The 16,195-nt window shown below is 43.8% G+C and overlaps 1 protein-coding gene across 9 annotated transcripts in view; it reads right to left on the bottom strand.

Annotated features, from left to right (window-relative positions):
• The window catches only part of ADGRL3 (adhesion G protein-coupled receptor L3), a 1,231,414-nt gene that overhangs the window by 180,956 nt on the left and 1,034,263 nt on the right, over positions 1 to 16,195 (bottom strand). For all 9 annotated transcript variants that reach the window (XM_085641132.1, XM_085641126.1, XM_085641127.1 and 6 more), the window contains one exon: positions 4,755 to 4,938. In XM_085641132.1, coding sequence (XP_085497258.1) covers positions 4,755 to 4,938 — 184 coding nt within the window. The remainder of the gene's footprint in view (positions 1 to 4,754; positions 4,939 to 16,195) is intronic.

Below are 16,195 nucleotides of genomic sequence, written 5' to 3'. Positions count from 1 at the left end.
GAGACTCCCTTAGCACGACGTGCGGTAGAAATCTGAGGGACTAGAGCTCCTTCCAGGTGGGTTCCAGAGGGTGGTGATATCCCTTGGCCTATTACTATATATGTCTAATGGGACATTACTTTATTTATGTACCGGGGACTCCCATCCCGACGACGAGGCATGTGAATCTATGAAAGATACCCTAATACTGGATAACGTGTTTGAAGTGGAATAATAAGAAAACATATTGGAGGTGGGATAAACAAGGATTGGCATAGCCAATAGGTCTCGCCTTTGGGACCTTATAAGTATTTAGTTATGCAGCACAATATCCTTGGTGCAACAACACCAACTGTTGCATGGCTAAACATTTATAAGGTCCCAAAGGCGAGACCTATTGGCTATGCCAATGCTTGTTTTGTCCTTGCAATGCTGGCAACTTCTTCCTACCTGTTCAAATTCTTGTTTGATATAGCTCTAGAATTGTCTGAAGGTGATTCAGTTCACAACGTACTATACAAAAAGAAAACATTATTAGCAGCCTAACAGTGGATCCTTTAATCTAAAATGGAGTGTTTTTTTCTTTAAAACTGGCAAGGAAAATAATTTTGGTCCATGCTTAATCAACATGTGAACCTATATATTGATTCTATTTCCTGCTGCACAGACCCACTCAAGAACCATCTTTATTAATCCAAACATTGGGTGAGTAACCCAGGGTCGCAGTGTTCACATTGCTGAATGGCCCCTTATTTGGCAGGGATGTGCAATGTTTGGCTGGTCGCAGCCCATGACACTGTGGTCTTGTAATCACTGCAATAATACAAATGATCATTAACAGTGTACGTTTTTCCCCACTGTGAATCATCACCCTGATTTCAAAAGCTCTGTAACTCAAACACTTAATGGACATGCATTAAAACACAAACACGCCTGAACAATGTAATAGTGCAGCACACAAGACCCACTACTGAGTCTTAAGGCACTTTGGAAAGTTTGTAACAGAACGCGGTGCTGGCAGACTTCGTGGACATGTTTATTAACCCTGGGCTGATGAAAGGCTGCAGCGACTTATTCAATTGTTTTGCTCATTAGTGAGTTGTTTGTTCATCAAGTGCAGGACAAATCCAACTGTGGTGCGATGAGCAGAGTGTGTTACTGAGCAGGCGACAGGCTCCCAACAGGTAGTGTGGAGTGGGAGCGTTCAAGAGTAGGAGGGGCAGGGGGGGCTTCCATTCGCACTGAAAACAAAGTGTGTAATGCATTGTTTGATGAGCAGACCTTCAAGCAATGAACCCAAGCAGCTCTCTCAGCATGCTACACAGGACAAATATCACTATTATTTACAGCTCTTACAAAAGTAAAAGAGCTGTATGAAGCGCGGAGTAAAACAAAAGTAAAAAAATGTGTTCCAAAAAATGTCATGGTATTGCACTGTAAGAGTTTTGTAGCCGCTGCAGGCCACTGCAGCTTGTACCACCCATTGCCCCTGCCAGCACTGCCGATGATCGCACCAACACAACTACTTACCATCGCACTCCTACAAGTGTGACAATTCAGACTATTTCGGCCCCCCAAAGCTATTAGAATGGCTTGGGCGGCAGGTAATAGTTATTTTTAATGTATATTGAATTATTAATTAAATGTTGTTGTTGTCATCTGTAAATTAGTCAGACAGCACCACCTTGTGGCAGACTGTCACAATCGCTGGTGTTTACAATTAAGGGCCAGTGCCAAGCTCTGGAAACCACTGGTTCAAATTAAGCACTGCTAACATCGATACATCGAGTCTGCAGCACCTGTGCGAAGATACTACGTATGCTGAGCCAAGATGGGAGATTCCTGGTGAAGATTGAAGTCCCCCCCCCCCCCGCCAAACTGTGCCCAGCACCTCCAGGGCGGGTGTCCTGCACCTAGAAGTCTCACTGGGTGGCACTGCAGAAGGTTTTTAGGGGGACACACAGACTTTGAGATTGCATGAGTGGTGTCTCGGTCACTGTCAAACAGCAGAGCCTTTTGAGGTTCCTTTCTGTAAGCGCTTTCTTGGGGTCCAAGGGACCCCAACAGCCAAAAAGTCACTATTGTCCCCCGCATGCGTCGCAAAGGGTGCAGAGGACGCGCTCTCTGACATTACAGGCTAAGTCTTCATCTATAAAGGAAGCTTTTGATTCACCATAACATCTTAACAAGCACTGGGAAAGCTGAGGGATCTGGCATTACTGTGCTAACACTTAAGTAGCATTGGTGATCGCCTGTATCTGCAAGCACCAGCAGGGCATGGACAATAAGAGGGGGCAGGGACTGAAGCAATAGAGAGTGGCACTCAGAATGAGACCTGCAGACAGTAACTAAACTGAGGGGGAGTGAAGTGCACATGGGGGAGAGTGAAAGAGGCAGAAAGAGAAATGCATTAAATGGGTTAAACGGTGGAAGGGAGTGAGAGCTTACAAGACAAAAAGACAGGTAGAAAGCGAGTGACAGAGCAAGAGACAGACAGTAACGGATGGCGAGAGAGGCAGGCAGAATGAGAATATGAGCAGCCAGAGAAAGAAGGCGGCGGAGAGAGAGAGAGAGAAAGAGAGAGGGACACCCAATAATGAGGCAGCCAGAGAATGAGAGGCAGCAGCGGAATTAAACAGCATGAGAAAGAATGAGGCAGAGAGAGTGACACCCTATAATTACGACAGATAAAGAGACAATGAGAGGCAGCAGCAGGATGAAACAGAGCGAATGAGACAGAGAGTGAGGCAGACAGAGACTGACACCCAGAAATGAGACAAACATCAAGAGACCATGAGAGGCAGTAGATACTGGGGGGAGGGGGGTGACAAAGGAGGGGGGGTACAGGAAAGGGGGGGCAGCAAAGGCACAAGAGGCACGATAGCGGCCACAAGAAGTCTGCTTTGGGCACTAAAGCACACGTCAAGTTGTGTTTTCCTCCGACGCCTCCAAAACTCCCGGTTTCCATAAAATGAAAGTAACTTCAAATAATATACAAAGAGGGTAAAAGTCTCTGTGACCGAGGGGGGAAAGCTGGTGGTACCAGCGACAGAAGAGAAGTGACTGGAGCCTGACCCCAAGATGACAGTCTGAAGTCTTGCGTTCTTTATTGTTCATCGCTCAAGACATCTGGGAACACCCTGGCTGGCTCAATGTGTAAAAACAACAAGTCTGCGTGCCGCGCGAGTGGTGCTCGTGTGACGGCAAAAGTAGGCTGGCGAGTGGGCAGGAAAGGAATTTTAACAAGCGCGCACGTGCCACACGAGTGGTGCGCGTGCGCACGACGGCAAAAGTAGGCTGGCGAGTGGTGTGCGATGCGGTGCGCGCGCAAAGGAAAGCCATAGGGCTGAAAGCTGGCAGATGCGTGCGTCCACGCTCGTGTAAACGCAAGCGCTAGGCCACCCAGCAGCACTTTGAAAACTCACCTACAAAATGTCTCTCCGAGCAGCGCATGCGCGCTGACTCAGCGAGACCTAAAAATAAATGGGAGAAGTAGAAAACAGTGAAACAAGAGTTAGAAGAGACAGAAGAAGTAAGGAAGAATACTTGCTAGAAGTAGCAAAAGAAGGAAATGTGAGTTGGACACGAACTGCAGGAAGCAGTGAAACACGTTTTGAATTAGGTAACAGGGAAACACCTATTAAAAGTGGCACAAGAAGGTACCAGTGGAAGACGTCTTAGAAGAGTTAACATTTTTATAAGATTAAAGAAAGAAGTGGTAAAGAAAATTTTAAAAGTCAGAGAAGGGAACGGTGCGCAGGTGTTTAAAAGTGTGGGAAAGGTTCAGTGGAACAAGAGATGGATGATGTGAGCAGACGAGAAGTCCAGTCAGTAGTGCAGGGGCTGAGAGAAAGGAATGAGTGGCCACGTTTTGAATAGGCAGAGAGAGAAGAAAGGTTTGACATTTTAGAAGTGGTGATTAGCAGAGGGGAAAACATCTGGAAGAAGGAGGGATAGGAATGAGTAGTCAGATGAGTAAGAATGCCTTACAAAGGAGAACTAAGAGGGGGTAACACTAGGTGACATCATAAGAAACAAACTGCCCACCACTTGCTAAATTATTGGAGGCAACAGGAATGAGGGAGCATCAGTTCAACAATATAGACTTTGTGTACACATTTGAAACCTCTGTCTACTGCAGTGGTAATTATAGCACCATTCAAAAACAAAAGATTTTATTTGGTGGCACAAGTCTCCTGCATTTTAGGGCAGTGTGGCCAGCTAGACCACCTTCTTATGGATTTCCCCCCCCCCCCCCAAAAAACATCACCTGTAGAAAGCATCATCACAGCACGGACCTATTAGGGCACACAGTTGGATGGGTGTGCAAATTACGAGCATGTGAAACGTTTCTGTCCAGGCAATCAACTCAGAAGGTGGACTCTGCTGGGCAAACTTCAACAGACCTCGTGATCATGACATGACCTTCCACATAAATGTAGTTTGTATGAGCTAGCTCATCACTGCATAAGTGGGTCAAAGAATTTGTAGAGGGTGTCACTTAATCAACTTATTCAGGATGTATTTGTGCAGCTGTGGTGGTTTAGGATCGACTTCTACTTGGAAGAGGTTGGATAACGTATTTAGACCCCCAAAATAAACGTCTTGCTTCATTTGTGGGCCCAATAAAAGCTATTGCTAACTACACAATATGGATTTCGCACTAAAACGACGCTGTTGGTTTTCAGTTCAACAGAAAATGTTCAGTTGAAGTTTGGCAAGTCTGGAGTTTGCCTGTGCCCTCTGTCCTGCTGTGTGACGGACGTGGTACTCACGGAGGTTGTCGGTGTTCTCCCGGACTATGTCGGTCTTCAGAAGGTTGTCCGCCATCACGAAGGCCCCTTCCTCCACGGTGTCGAGCAGCATGGTGGCGGCCCGCAGCTGGTCGCTCGTCGTCAGGTCCCTCCACGCGCTCACAGCCTGCGGCTGCAGGAGGTTGTTTACCGTCTCCACCATGGCCTGCGGAGCAGAGGAAACAGAATGACAAATGTCCGGTGGGCCCGCGCGAGCTGTCAGACATCTACTACAACATGCTGCCCTCGTAGCCGGCAAGGCCGTCCACGCGCCCCACTCACTGTGCGTCCCGCCTCCCCCGTGGAGAGGCGCTGCCGCAGACTCACTTGACACAGTTCTACTGCGAAACCTTCCGCACATAAAGAACAGGTCTCGTTATTGTATTTTTTTGAATGCCAATAAAAAGTCTCTGCACCTTCCCAGAATCAATAGGTCTGGCTGCCCTCAGCTGTGCCCGCTAAGTAAGTGCAGCACTGTTCGCTGAATGGAAAGAAAGAAACCGAGCAGGGCACGGCCGGGCGCACGCACTACTTTGTCCAAGGCCGCCCATCTCACCAGAAGCGCTATGCTGTACTTTAAGCCTTATACACACCAAATCCAGGGAAACTATCAATTGTTTTAATGAGCTGCGTTTAACTAAAGGAAAGCCCCTGCTTTTTGGATGCCTGCTCATTTTTTTTTACATTGTATTATGATGTCAGTAACTGTGGTGTTTGCTTATTACTAAATCACCTCGGAGCCTTGGGGATGATGCTGGACGCATGCTTGGATTCTATTTAAATGTAATTTTAAATATATATATTCAGATTAGGGTACGCTTCAGGGTGCATACGTTAAGGGCAGCACATGCAAGTCTCCCGGTATTGTAAATTAGGAAATATTAAGTTAACACAGTTGAGGTTCATAATCGAGAAGGACAGATAACGAAGATATAAGAAATACATTTAAGTCACGTGTCTCCAGGCCTAGTGCGCACGAATAAAACCCAACCAAAGCTTTACAGCATCCACCCTGATGAGAAGCAACCTAAAACAATACGTCTTTTTAAGGTTTATACATAGATAAACATATAGAGAAGTATTATATCTATCTATCTATCTATCTATCTATCTATCTATCTATCTATCTATCTATCTATCTATCTATCTATCTATCTATCTATCTATCTATCTATCTATCTATCCATCTATCCATCCATCCATCCATCCATCCATCCATCCATCCATCCATCCATCCATCCATCCATCCATCCATCCATCCATCCATCCATCCACCCACCCACCCATCCATCCATCCATCCATCCATCCATCCATCCATCCATCCATCTCTTATATATCTTTAGAAAGCATCCATCCATCCAACCATCCATCCACCCACCCATCCATCCATCCATCCATCCATCCATCCATCCATCCATCCATCCATCTCTTATATATCTTTAGAAAGCATCTCTACTACTTGTAAAAAGTATTTACCTAAACCTTAATAAACTGGCATGTATAATTTACATATGGGGAAGGTATTATTTGCCTGTCCCCAAAGCTGCCAAATGGTAGCTCTCTATTTCTCAAGAGCTTACGATGTTCTTTCAAGCCAAACACCACGCAATTGTTTTCAATATTACAGGGCAGTGGAAGTATTTTATTTGTAATCTATGCTGTGAGAGCCTAGGAGCCACCAAGTGGTATATGGCGAGGTTTTGGGAACATCCATACTACATTCATTGTGGATGTGGCTTGACCATCACTGGTGACTGCGGGTCATGCCTTGGTATACAAGAAGTAAAAGCAGGGCTGTTCTCCTGTCAGAAGCCACCTACCCCACCCTCCCCATTATAAGCCCTGGATTGTAGAATTCAAAGTGAGTTGAAGAAGCCAAATATAAAATGTTTGGTATGCGTAGCTACACTCATGGACCCATACGTATTGTTAATAAAGGCAAACGGCAAACAGAATGAGTGTCCGAAGGGGGGCCCAATGCTTCTCTTCACGGTTAACCCCTTCTGTGCCACGCCCTTTCCCCCTCCTGTGCCGGGCGTTTTATTAGTGGGTGGGGTTCATGACGAGATAGTCTCGTCATGGGCACAGCGCGACCGTGCTCCATGACAAGACTATCTCGTCATGGGCACTGAAGAGGTTAAAGCTTGGTTGGACTGGTAGGGCCCACCGGCATTCATTTTTGGAGATTAGAACTTATTTTTCATCATTGCACTTTGACCCACATCAAGGGAGAAAAAGGCAGAAGAGAAAGAACAATAAAGTAAAACACTGCAAAGAGGGAAGAAGAAATTAAAAAATAATCTGCAAGGGTGAGATAAAGAAGGTTCAAACAGTGGAAGAAAGTGATGTATGTGAATTAATGGAAAAACACAAACTGAGAAACCATAATAGCAGAAAAGAAATCAAGCAAAACCAAATGTACAGAAAAACTATTTAAAGAACATACAAATAAATCGAAAATGAAAGGAAACATTTTAAAGGAAAGTTAATGTAAAGGAAAAATCCCAAATTACATTAAAGTTGAGTGGAGTTTAGGATTTGTGAGGATTTTCTGGGTTCAGGCCATGGCAAATGTTTTGGGGTGGTCAGGAGTTTTTATGTGTCACAAATGGGTGAAATGTATGCACGAAGATGGATTTTTAGGGTTCAGCGAGGTAGGTTGCTTATCACCCGCCATCATAATAAGGCCCTTAGTTCTTAAATTAGATGACAGAATATATCCAGGTCACATCTTGATTTACTTTACGACTTTAGGAAAGTCTAGTACTGTTCAAGCAGACTAAGGGTCTGAGTTAGAGTTTGGCAAACAGGTACTCTGTCACAAACATGACTGATATCCCGTCTGCTTTATAACAAGTGGTATAGCAAATAATGCGCTTGCAATATGGTGGAGGCAATGTCTATTACATTTGTGACAGAGTAATCAGCCCGCCAAACTCAAAATCAGGCCATATAGTGTTGAAATGTTTTGAAAGAACACCATCAAGGGTACTCCACAGTTGAGTGTGGCAACTGTAATCAATTTTCCATTATTACTAATTGGTTTAAAGTGTGTCTAATAAACACAAAAGTGATCAAACTCTCAAAACATGGAAGTGAAGCCAAAATTGCACGCTATAATAGAAAGAGTGTAACAAGCATTGATAAAGACCATAGGTACAGCCCTGTCAATGTATGAAGTTTGAGATCCAATGTGTCTATCAATCTTTTAGAAAGTACAGGCAAGATAAAATAAAACAGCAGAAGTTAAAAAAAAGAAAAATTCTGCAAAAAGGAACAATAATATGAGGATAGAGGTAATGGAAAACTAAAAGAGTAGCCCACTAGCCCTTGTTCTGAAGCACATACCTTTTCAGTTGGATGTGCATATACTATCAGGCAAAATACCATCACTCCCACGGCAAGCAAGTTAAAAGCTGAGTGGACTCAACCATTGCCCCGTGCTGTATTCTGGTGCGGGCGGAAGCAAAATGTGCATGGCATTAAAAGAGACTGGTGGTGGCTATAGAGGGCTGACCCAAAGCCACGATATGTACGTACATTTACATATGCATTATTTTATTCATTATTTTGTTTACATGAGTCTGGGGAAAAGCGAACCTGTGAGAACAGGCATAAAAAAGGACAATGAGAGAGCCCACAGTGAGAAGGAATTAAAAAGGGGAAATGGACGCAAATAAAAGACAAAAATAAATTGTGGTACTGTAAGTAAGACTACAAGCTAAACATAGAACTAAAGTAGATGAGCAGTTCTTTGACCTTTTATAGTAATCAACCATTATTATATAAGACAACAAATCAGACAATTATTTATAATAAGATAAATTAGATATAATGAGAGGAGGCAATTTCCCATCATGTCATCTGGTTTTTGACAGCTGCATTGTGTCTGTCTTATAATATTTTAATTACTCCGTTGAAAAGTATATTGATAATTTCAAGGCAGCAAGCTGCGTTCTGTCTCGTTCATGTTTATTGGCTCATGTCAACATCTGTGTTACTGTCGGCCAGAGCTGGACAAAGTTATAAACATTTGATTCTATATTTTTGGGGAAGAACAAGCTAATTCCATGTTGTCAAGCTTACTATTTAAATACATCATTGACTAGGATTACTGCTCATTTCTGTACTGTGATGAACATCTCAGGATTATTTTATTTCATAAGCACTACACCAACACATTAAAAAAAACTTTATTGGGGTTATAACAGAGAAGGGTCCAAAGGGGGCCATTCCTGTATTCTCTATTATTCTCTATTATCAATATGTTTCATTGCATTTAACTGTGCCCTTAAAGGGCCAGGCACACTCCTCAAGATCAGAACTGAGGGTGGGGTCTTGGTGTGACTCTTGAAAAATCAAGATAGTTATTTAATAATTTATTTTAAGTTTGTATAACATGCATACAAGACACAAATACAAACACAAGGAGATGATGGACGAAGAGCTGACACTTTTCAGACGCTCATCGCCAGTCACAGATCTGGGTTGAATCCATCATTATTCTTTTGCTCTCCATGCCACCCCAGTTTAGACCTGGCCATATTGAAATCAGGCTTGACCCTGTGCCTCATGGGAACAGTCCAGCCCCAACTCCCAAGCCCGGTCTTCCCTGGACCAGAAACAAGCATCTAAATGTGACAGAGCACTCCACAGAGAACACTCTCAAACTAAGTTGTTTAGATAAGGACTCTACATAGATCCAGATACAAGATAAGCAGTAATATTTACATTTCATTTCAGTAACGAGTTGCACATGTATTGCTTTTTATTCTGTTTACTTCATTCTATAAGGTCAATATCAGGATTGCAGTTTCTAGCAGACTGAGGAGAGACCAATGATAGAAACTGAAACCAAAAGACTCTCAATTGATTTCCTTGTTTTTTTTCTGCTGTCAGCCTACATAAAAGGATACACCAGACATGACAGGCCACGGTCACATCATGAGGTAGTTGACTATGTGGTCTATTCCTTCTGCAGAGGTCGCTAGGAGAGAAAATGGCTTGCATGATATGAGAAGACTGCCCTTTCTGACCCTCTATGTTTTAAATATGTGGGTGGGAGGACCCATTAAAGTGAGATAATTTTACCAATACACACAGTTTTAAGTGTTTTTAACAGGTTTCTAAGTATTAAACCTGGGGAGCAGGGTCAAAACTGATTTGCAAATGACTAGATGCAAGCTGCCTTGGAACGGTGAGCAAGACAACAATTGATTTAGGCCCAGATCTCTGTAGTGGGTGTGAATGTTTCACATTGTTTAGCATTCTGTCCATCAATTGTTCTTTTTGCAAGTGGGAAGACTATGCCCAGACGTGGGTCCCGTTCTCACCAAGCCGCTGTGGTCAGCTAGGATGGCTGATGAGGGGTGATACCCCGAAACCGATCCCAGGATGCTTGTTTACAGTCCAGAGAGGACCTGACCTGGAAGTTTGGGTTGGACTGTTCCCATGAGGAGCAGGGTAAAGACTTATTTGTATTTGACTGGGTCCAAGCTGAAATGGCATGGTGAGCAAAAACATGATGGATTTAGGCCCTGATCTCTGTACTGGGGGTGAATGTTTGCATTGTTCAGCATTTGGTCCATCAATTGTTCTTTTGCATTTGTCACCCTGAGTGGGATGGGTATGCCCATAGGTGGCTCCCAGGTTCGCCATGCCCCTGAAGTCAAGCTGGCCTGGCTGAGGAGGGCTGACACCCCGAACCCAGTCCCCGGATGCTTGTTTCTGTTCCAGGGAGGACCTGGCCTGGATGTTCGGGATGGACTGTTGCCAAGGGGAGCAGGATGCAAACCCTAAAATTCGATTTTTTTGGGCTAAATACTAAAGCAACATGGCTGAAGTATCACTCTTGAAGAAGGTCACTGACAGCTTCAGAAGCACTTTGTAATTTTTAAAATCCAGATTCTGTATATGTTGTGAACATGCTAGAAAAATCCAAGTGAAAGTTGATCCATCAATATCTTTGGCAAACGCACCACTCAATCAGACATTGGGTTTCCTTATGCACACACTTGCTGCAGAGTCATTCAAAAATTCTATCTCAGTCCCCCAGCCAATCATAAGCATTTACCAGTCAGCCCACAGATGGCATCATCTTTCTTTAGTCTTCCCGACAAACAGTCTTCACAGGCAAGCCGTGGCAATCACGTGCAGCTCAAGTACTCTCAACCTCAGTCCCTGTGCTTTACAGAATCGTGGTGTTTGTCAGTTTGTCCAAAGACCTGTCTGCAGGGAACACACGCAAGCGCGCCCTTCAGGACAATGCTCTAGCGTTTATACCCCCCAAACATTACAAAATGCAAATACTTTCTTCTTCATTCCTGCAATCCTATGCCATCAGCATGGCTACATGCTGTTTTCACCAATACAAATTCAGCTGTTAAAGATAAATGAAATGCTTTACACTTGCAACAAATAATGTATTATTCAATGTGCATTTTCCATAATTTAGCGTACTTGACCTATCAGCTTGTCCTTTTTATTAACTATATACATGTTTACCAAACAATTCAAGTTATTCTAAGGAGACCTTCTTTTTTGTTGCTCAGACATATTTGCGGCTATGGCCTATATGTGTTCTATTTGAGAGAGAGAGAGAGAGGTCAGACGTTCTCCAGAGGTGGAAAGGACTGGAGGGCTGTTACTTCACTCTAAAGGGGGCTCTGTAATGTAATAATGGAAGGGGGTGTGCATGTGAGTAGGATTTTGATGATAGCCACCACAGAAGGGCACTGTTATGAAAGCTGATCACTTTTCTCTCGAGTTCTATCCCTGAAAGGTCCCACACACATTTTACATAACCCTAATAGCAAGTGCATAAGGATGCTATGAAAAAATTAAAAAGAAACGGAAAGGGTGTGATGCTCTGTCGTCGGTACATGAAATAATTTGCTGGGCATCTTGGACATTACCATGTTTTCGATAAATTCTTTTCACGGCGTTCAGTACAGCTTTTGATTTACTTGAATTGGTTGACTAAATTAAAAAACTGAAATTATTCTTTGTTTATGTAACAACTATATAATATTTTAAAAAATTTCTTAAAGAAGTCATTCTGTAGTCAGAGTACAGCTCCAGCATTACCTCTGACCCCGCATTCTCTAATAATGATGGGTTCTGAGGACGGAGGAACAACATGCAGCATGTCAATTGCATTTCTCCTTATTGTGGTACAAATAAGGGGCAGGCTTCTCAAGCTGTGAAGTATATTAGCTTCACAGAGTTTTCACAAAGGGTGAGCGAGGCTCAAAGGCTTGCTGCGAATCAAACTACTTTCAAATGTCCGTTTAATTATGCTAAATTAAAGTCAGGGCTGCTTTTATGCTTTCTTATGGGCAAACACTTTAAATCGCTAGAAAGAGAAGCTAAAAGTGCTCCCTGTTGCTGCGAGTGATATCATTCACTGTGCACGTGCTGCTCACCAGTTCATTTCCGGCACTCTAAAAAAGATGTCCAGAATGACAAGCCACACAAGAAGGTACAACAGTCCAGCAAGGAAGAAATGTTTGAATGCACAGGGATGTTATACTTAGGTTCCGAATTTGCAGTGATATTATCAATGATGTCATAGAAGAGGTCATGAGTGATGTAATATGTGTGGTAATTAGCAGTGCATGGCGAGGGCGAGGGCGAGAGATATAATAACCTTAGGGAATGGGTTTTAGTTACTTGAGATAACTATAGCTATAACTGGTGAATTTTTAAGGTTTTGTGTGTGTAAAATCTGAACCTCAACATAACGTCCCTGCAACCTTTGGTTTCCAGTGAATTTCTAAATTTTTGTAATGACATTTCTTAATCGTAACATCCCTGTCACCTGGGTGTGTGAGTGGGTGAGTAAGTGATTGCGTGGGTGTGTAAGTGGGTGTGTGCTGGTGTGTCAGTGTGTGACTAGCTGTGTGGGTATGTGAGTGGCTGAGTGGGTCAGTGGATAAATGGGTGTATACATGGATATGTGATTGCCTCTGTGGGTGTGTCGGTGGTTCTCTAGGTCTCTCAATCAGTGTGTGAGTGGCTGTATGAGTGTGTAAGTGGATGTGTGAGCAGTTTCTGGGTCTCTGAGTGGGTGTATGAGTGGCTGTATGGGTGTTTGCGTGTTTAAATGGGTGTGTGAGTGCATGTGTGACTGGCTTTGTGGGTATGTGAGTTGGTGTGTAAGTGGTTTTGTGGGTCTCTGAGTGAGTGTGCCAGTGGCTGTACAGGTGTGTGAGTGGTTATGTGTATGTGGGTGTGTGAGTGGGTATGTGAGCGCCTGTGCAGGTCTGTGAGTGGTTCTCTGAGTCTCTGAGTGGGTGTGTGAGGTGAGTGGCTGTATGGGTATGTGAGTGGTGTTACGGGTCTCTGAATTGGTGCGTATATGTCAGTATGGATGTGTGAATGGTTGTGTGGGTGTCTAAGTGGGTCTGTGAGTGAGTGGGTCAGTGGGTCTGAGTGGATGTATTTTTTTTAAATTGGGATCTGGGGATCTGTCACAGATTCACACAGGGGCTGCGCTGAGTGGCGCAGTGGAACTGCGGGCATCCAAAAACAAAAATATTTTATTGGACAATTTCTTGCCCATGAGGGGGTCCCTCACAGACTCCTCTATCATTCCCATGGGGTCAGGATACCTCTATTCTAACCCCTTATATCCTATTTACACATTATTCTTCTTCCTCAGGGAACCATGTCCCGGTTGACAAAATGGTGGCCCCAACTTTTCTCTCAGGTTGCATCCAGCCAATTATGGCATTGCTGTTGGCAAGTGGATATACCTCTGTGGATCTGCGGTATATCCACGTCTCTAGATATAAATACATTCTTTTTATTTAGTAACTTCAAAACTACTACACAGATGTACACCAAATTACAAAAAGTACTCTTTCTTGACCAAGATCGCTTACAGTCAGGCCCTCGTAACTCCCAGCAGGCAGGTACCCAGAGGCAGCCAACGCATGCCATGCATGGCCTTTGGTCAGGCGTGGTGTGGGGTTAGCTGCAGGGTCTGTCTTGCAGCCAGACTCTGCTTCCAACTCCACGCAGGCAGCCAACCCCATGCTGTGCACAGCCTTTGGCTGTGTGCAGCGGGGGTGGCCGCTGGGCAGGGCTTGCCACCAAGCCCTGTAGCCAAACCACCAGCAGTCTGCCAACTGTGCATGACCATTGCCGTGTGTAGTGTATGGTCGGCCTTCGGGCCCTGGGTACCCTATCCCATGGGGCCAAATCATCTATATTAAGGGGAGGGGTATGCAGCCCCCCTCCCTGGCCCTTAATTGGCCCCATGGACCCCATTCCCTGGGGTAAGTTTTAATAAAAAGGGGGGCACAATGGTCCCCCTCCCCAAGCCTTAAACAGCCTATACCCCATGGCCAAGGCATGCAGCCCCCCTCCCTGAGCCTTATTTGGCCCCAGGGACCACATCACCCAGGGCCAAATATAATCTAAAAGGGGATGAGGGCCACAATGAAAATCAAAGGGAAGAGAATGACAGAAAGCCTCAGTATGCATGTATAGATGTATAGATGTACTAATTCTTACTATGAACTATTTTGGGAAAACATGAAGCGGTGAGACAGGTGCCTCTAGGCCAGACTTAAAAATATTTGATGTGTACCACAGCTCTCTTTATAGGAGGCAAATTAGATCAGGAAACACAAGACAAATGTCCTGTTGCCTATCTGGTCCATACACAAAGTCATGATCGTCAAATATCCAAGAAGGAGCATTGATGTGGTTATCATTCCACCGAGGCCGTCCAGGAATGTGGCTTAGACAATGTGGCATTGGTGCTTGATGCAGAAATATATGATATCTAATAAAATAACTCATTGATAGTTTCTGTTGCTAAGAGCCAGAATAGGAGTGTGTCCTTTAGCAACCAAACCAACAAAAACCATATGATTCCTGCAATCAATTGACACGTATGTTCGGTGTATCGAAACAAACAAGAACAACATTTTGTAACACCACCGCTGAATGTAGCTGTTGGAGAACAACTCTAAAATAAGAATAAAGGAAGTGGAGTGAGATACTGAATCTCTGCATCTGTCTGTTTTTTTCTTGGAAAAAAGTCAGAAATGCACAGTGGCTTTCCATGAATATGAATAGAACAAATGTTTTAGGGCATCGAAGCATTCTTTGTGATGGTGCCCGGCTACTTTTTGAATGGAAGGACAGCAAGGTGAACCAAATGGATCAAACTTGGGTGTGGATCTCTTTATGGGTTCTAGGCAGATCATGTGATGAAGATCAGAGGAAAACAGATGGCAGAGGTTCCTTTTAATGGACAAGTATACAAATGCAGACGTTAGACAACTGCACACTTATCAGTACACGTTAGAAAACAAATCTCATAAAAATAATACAACTACAGATTAAATTTAACATCATATATTATTTGTAGATTAAAAAAAAAGATTTGAGTGTGAAAAGAGTCAATACATGTGTCCGATGTGACTATTAAGCACTAACTAGCAGCTCAAAGCAGCTAAGGATGTTTGCTTCTTGGGGGATTTGATTTGTGAGGTAGCTTCTCTATATGTGATTTAAGGTTGCAACAAATCATGCCATGCTGTGCTTGAGAAACTTTAGTTCCCATGGTAGCCTACGACACTTGCCATACAAGAAGTGCCACTACCAACATTGTACACTAAGGACGCTGACAACAGAACTGAAAAGGCAATATTGTCGATTTATGCAACCCGTCTTTATCAAAAACTTAAATTTACTCAATTTCTTTAGTGCTGGAGCCTGATGAGAACACCAGACAAATCATTAAGCAGGATACAGAAGAGATCTGATTTCAGATTGAAACTTTTCGTTTCCAAGGAGACCTTTAACCATTTACTTAGAGCGTAGACTGAGCAGAACTTTCCTTCTCTAATATCCTTGTGAAAGCACAAGGTGTTTTTAGCGCACATCTGTTTGTCACAGTGGCGGCCGGTAAGTACAGCTTAGAGGGCTGCTGGGAGGGAGGCACACACAGATGCACACTCACTTATACCCAAGCTTTCACATGTAAACGCACACACACATCCCTTCACAACATTCACTCACAAATACACATACATGCAAACATACATGCACGCATGAAAGTCAATTAGAACACAACATTTATCTGCTACAGCTCTCGGGGAGGGAAGCTTCAGAGGTGCCAGGCAGGCTGGTACTGCTGCCTCCCCTCATTGGCTGTCTGAGGGTCATCAAATGACGTGAGGCAGGAGTCCCTACCTCATCACAGAGTTGGACAGGCACTTTCCTTTCAGGATCTCCGTATTTTTTGAGTGTATTAAAGCCAAATGTGAACTGCCACTTGGTGGTAACAATTTAATTCATCCAACAATAGAAGTAGCTGAAAAGACACTCCATCCTTCTATTCAGTACTAAGCCATTTCCTAAGTATTCTTGGCAAAGAAAAGGTGCTAAGGAACGTATCCTGAAG

This window comes from Triturus cristatus, chromosome 2_2 (genome assembly GCF_964204655.1).
Source record: "Triturus cristatus chromosome 2_2, aTriCri1.1, whole genome shotgun sequence".
NCBI classification, from domain to species: domain Eukaryota; kingdom Metazoa; phylum Chordata; class Amphibia; order Caudata; family Salamandridae; genus Triturus; species Triturus cristatus.
Note: the sequence above shows the minus strand (reverse complement) of the source record. Positions and strands in the feature narration are given on the sequence as shown.